At 44.0% G+C, this 3,685-nt stretch overlaps 1 protein-coding gene across 1 annotated transcript; it reads right to left on the reverse strand.

Annotated features, from left to right (window-relative positions):
• Positions 1-787: 787 nt before the first annotated feature.
• Positions 788-3,685, reverse strand: LOC139562228 (zinc finger protein 503-like). Its single transcript, XM_071379716.1, has 2 exons — positions 3,123-3,685; positions 788-2,712 (listed from the first exon to the last, which is right to left on the reverse strand). Exons 1-2 carry the CDS (start codon positions 3,363-3,365, stop codon positions 1,312-1,314), a joined length of 1,644 nt encoding a protein of 547 aa, XP_071235817.1. The 5' UTR covers positions 3,366-3,685; the 3' UTR covers positions 788-1,311.

A 3,685-nucleotide genomic window follows, 5' to 3' on the forward strand; every position in this document is an offset into this window, starting at 1 on the left:
GAGACATTCTAAAATCAGGCATGCGCAATGTTTCTTATGTAATCCTAAACATTATTATTCCCTTATAGAGTTTTGCCGTATCTGTTTTTAGTAGGATACTCTATATTCATAATTAATAAATTTTCAATGACTCGTGAATATTGAGACAATATATTGTAAATTAAATTTAGATCAACAAATACCTTGATAACGCATTTCAAAAGGAGGCGTTCTCCGTTTGTTGCTCGCTATTAACCAGGCAATGCCAAGAGACATTTTTCTACATCATCAAATATTGAAAACTATATTTAGCCAACAATACTTATTTGGAAATTACCTTCTAAATCCAGTCACTACAGCAATAATGTCAAAACTCATCGTCAATCAACAATTATTAACATGCTTTGATGGATGTATCCCGTTTTAGAACATGCAGACACACGTGCACACAGCGCGCTCACACACACTCAATCATGACGATCAGCTAGCTATACACTATTGTTGAAATAATGTCCAATCTTAGTTGCATTCGATTTCAAAGTTGTGTGTTAAGTTTTAAAATAGCCTAGTGTTTCAACTTTCAAGAATTCAAATTATTTAGGTTAAAACAATGGATCATGCTAAAAAAAAAATCACAATAAACTCTATAGAGATGTTGTAGAAATAAAGTGCACTTTAAAGTGAACATTAAAAAAAAAAAAATCATAGCCTACTCTGTAAATAACGTTCCAGTTTTTTGTAAAGGCAACCAGTTAATAAGATTAACTTCCCAGATCAGCACATCTCATGTCAATTTAAAATCATAAAGAAACCAGAAACTGTTTAATGAAATAGCATGTTATAAATGTAGGTCTTGTTGTTATCATAAAAGGAGGCACACGGAAATATGGAACAGAATCGTTTCTTATTTTTCCAGAATACATACAAAAAAATACCAATTCTCTTTCCATGGTATACACCTGAAAAATAACGGCAATTTTAAATGTGGACAATTTGGGATTTTAAGAAACAAACATGCATGTCAATTATTTTCTTTCAATGAAACATTAAATAAGAACAATACAATCATATCAATTTCAAATGAACATCGAAATGAAAACCTCTATTTTATTAGTATTCTACCATGTGTGTTTTCATTTTACCTATAGAGATCAGTTTAAACATAATGCACTTCGAGTCTCTCAAATATCTTCAATTTGTAGCTATTATCGTCCGCTTTCAGTCGACATAAATAAATACAGTCCACGGATCCTGTCCATAGGTGGAGCGTTGATATAAAAGTCTTTATATTTGCATTTTATAATTAGAAACTTTTCAAAAGTCAAGTGTGCTTCACTGGTATCCCAGCGCCGATGCTGTGGTGAGTCTCTGGCCGTACAGTGCATATGGGGAGTAGTATGGGCCGGTGGCTGCGGGGACGGGAACAGGGGCTCCGGTAGGCAGGGGGCTCTTGGAGTACGGATGGTAACGGCTGCTTAGTCCCAACGCGTGATGCGGACTCCTCAGGGTCAGTGTCCCGGGGCTTCCAGGGCCTCCTGACTGCGGCATGTGCATGTGGCACGCCATAGCGGCAGCCGCAGCACTAGCTAAAGATGAGGAACTAGGGTAACCCGATATCAATTTTTCCGCCCCAGTGAAGGCGGTGTGCGTCCGCAGGTGGATCAGCAGCTCCTCGGAAGAGGAGAAACGCTTGTCGCAGGGTCCGTTCGCCGACACCCAGTTACATACGTGAGGAAGGGGGTCGTTGGGTAGCATGAAACCATAGGGGTACAAAGGGTGTCCACTGAACGACTGCGGAGAGGAGTGCATGCCGTGCAAAAGGTGTGTCGGGTACATGTGGTGGTACCCGGATTTCATCGCGTTGTCGTGGCACTGCTGTGAGGCACTGGCAGCGCCCGCTAAGTGGCTGGCACAATGGTAACTTAAGCAGTAAGGGTCTCTACACAGGCTGGCTGACATGATGGAGGGTGGAGAGGCCCCAGCCAGCGGGCTGGATCCGGCCTTACTGCAGCCCATACTGGCCAGCTGTGCGTTAACCAGGCTGCCGCCGTGGGGGAGGTAGTGTTGGGGATAACCTGCGTAGGCCCCTAAACTCCCGGGGTAGTGCATGCCAGCAGGCGGCAGGGGGAAAACTGTCTGACCAGGTTTGTAAGGAGAGACCGGGGCTACAAGTCCTGACCCCAGTACGGAAGCTGAGGAAACGGGGGTTATGGAGGACGATTCCGAAGACAGGGCTTTGGACCCGGGCGTCTCCTGGTGCTGGTTCACCTCCACGTTAATTCCACCGCAACTCACGCTTATCCTGCTGTGGCTGTTAGTGGCTCCAGATCCGTCCGTTGTGCCATTTTTATTACAATCTGAATCTTTCCTGTCCTCCCTGTCTCCACACTTCCCCTCAGACGGCATGGGAGAGGCAGAAGTGCTGGAGTTGGGGCTGCCTGTCCGTGGCGTGAACGGCTGACAGGTGGCGCTCGGTACTCGGAAACCAGTCTTCTCTCCACTCGATACGCCAGAGGACGAGTCCTTCTTATCGGACGGTTTCGAATAGGGTTTGAAGCTAGATTTGTCATCCACACCGATGTCGCTCATTTTTAATGGACCGGATTTTGATTCCTTGTCACTAGATCCATTTGATGTAACCGAGGAGAGTTTGGAAGAGGGAGGGGGGTCCGGTTTACCGATTTGAGAGCATGTCTGCGCCAGCAGTGCCAACGGACTCTTCTTGGCATCTAGCTGTAGAGAAAACAACAAGACCGATATTTACAAATTGAATAGTGAAAAAAATATAAAAACAGTCAAACAATAGAGGACGTTTGGTCGAAATGCATCCAGCAACGGAATGTCCGAGCCCTTCTCCGCCGCCACCCCCAAAATAAAAGAGTAGTGCGCAATGCGCAGCTTTTACGCGAGAGAATAGCCGAGCTCTAAGAGAAGGATGAACATTTCCTACATTTATAAAACATGTATTTTACCAATAATCTCTATAATATAATAGCCCACATCTACACTTCGATATAATACATCGTTATGTATATGCTGTTTCCTGTGCTACATTCCGGGATAACCGTTTCTATTCGTAATGGTTACAAAACAAAAACATTCAACTTTTACTTATTAATCCAGCTGTTTAAAAAAAATCTTACCTCAATAGGGCTAATCGGGGTAGATGGTAACGGTTGAAGATACTCTGGGTGCAAAATGTGTCCTGATCGTGCCGTAAGCATTCTCAAAACCTTGATGGGGACTCGCTTAGCTTGCCGTAGATGGTCGGACGGGGGAACGGAATGAAGAAAAGGCTTGTTGATGTTATTCCGAGAGTCGATGCTCTCCCAGACTAGATGAGTATTACTATTGCTCAGAGCAGACACCGAGGGCGATGTGATCATGTCCTAATTCTCACGAAATTAGTCGGTAATGCATTTATCAGATTCATGAAGAAAGGCGAAAAGCAATTACAACCTCTCTAGAAAATCAGGAGAGAAAAAAAGTGGTGGTATTGCGTGTAATAATCCGTATAGTGAGAGGAAAATAAGAAGGTGCGGCTGGTAAGCAGGAAGAAGATACAGGAGAGTGATTGCGATGTTATCGCGGATCCGAGGCTGCGTCTTGCATCATAGGCATAGCGCGTTCTGTGTCTCCCAGCAGGTCCGCTCTCTATACTCCCAAAGTACGAACTGGTAGAAATGCTCACTTCAAAAGCATCTGA

This window comes from Salvelinus alpinus, chromosome 32 (assembly GCF_045679555.1).
Source record: "Salvelinus alpinus chromosome 32, SLU_Salpinus.1, whole genome shotgun sequence".
NCBI classification, from domain to species: Eukaryota; Metazoa; Chordata; class Actinopteri; order Salmoniformes; family Salmonidae; genus Salvelinus; species Salvelinus alpinus.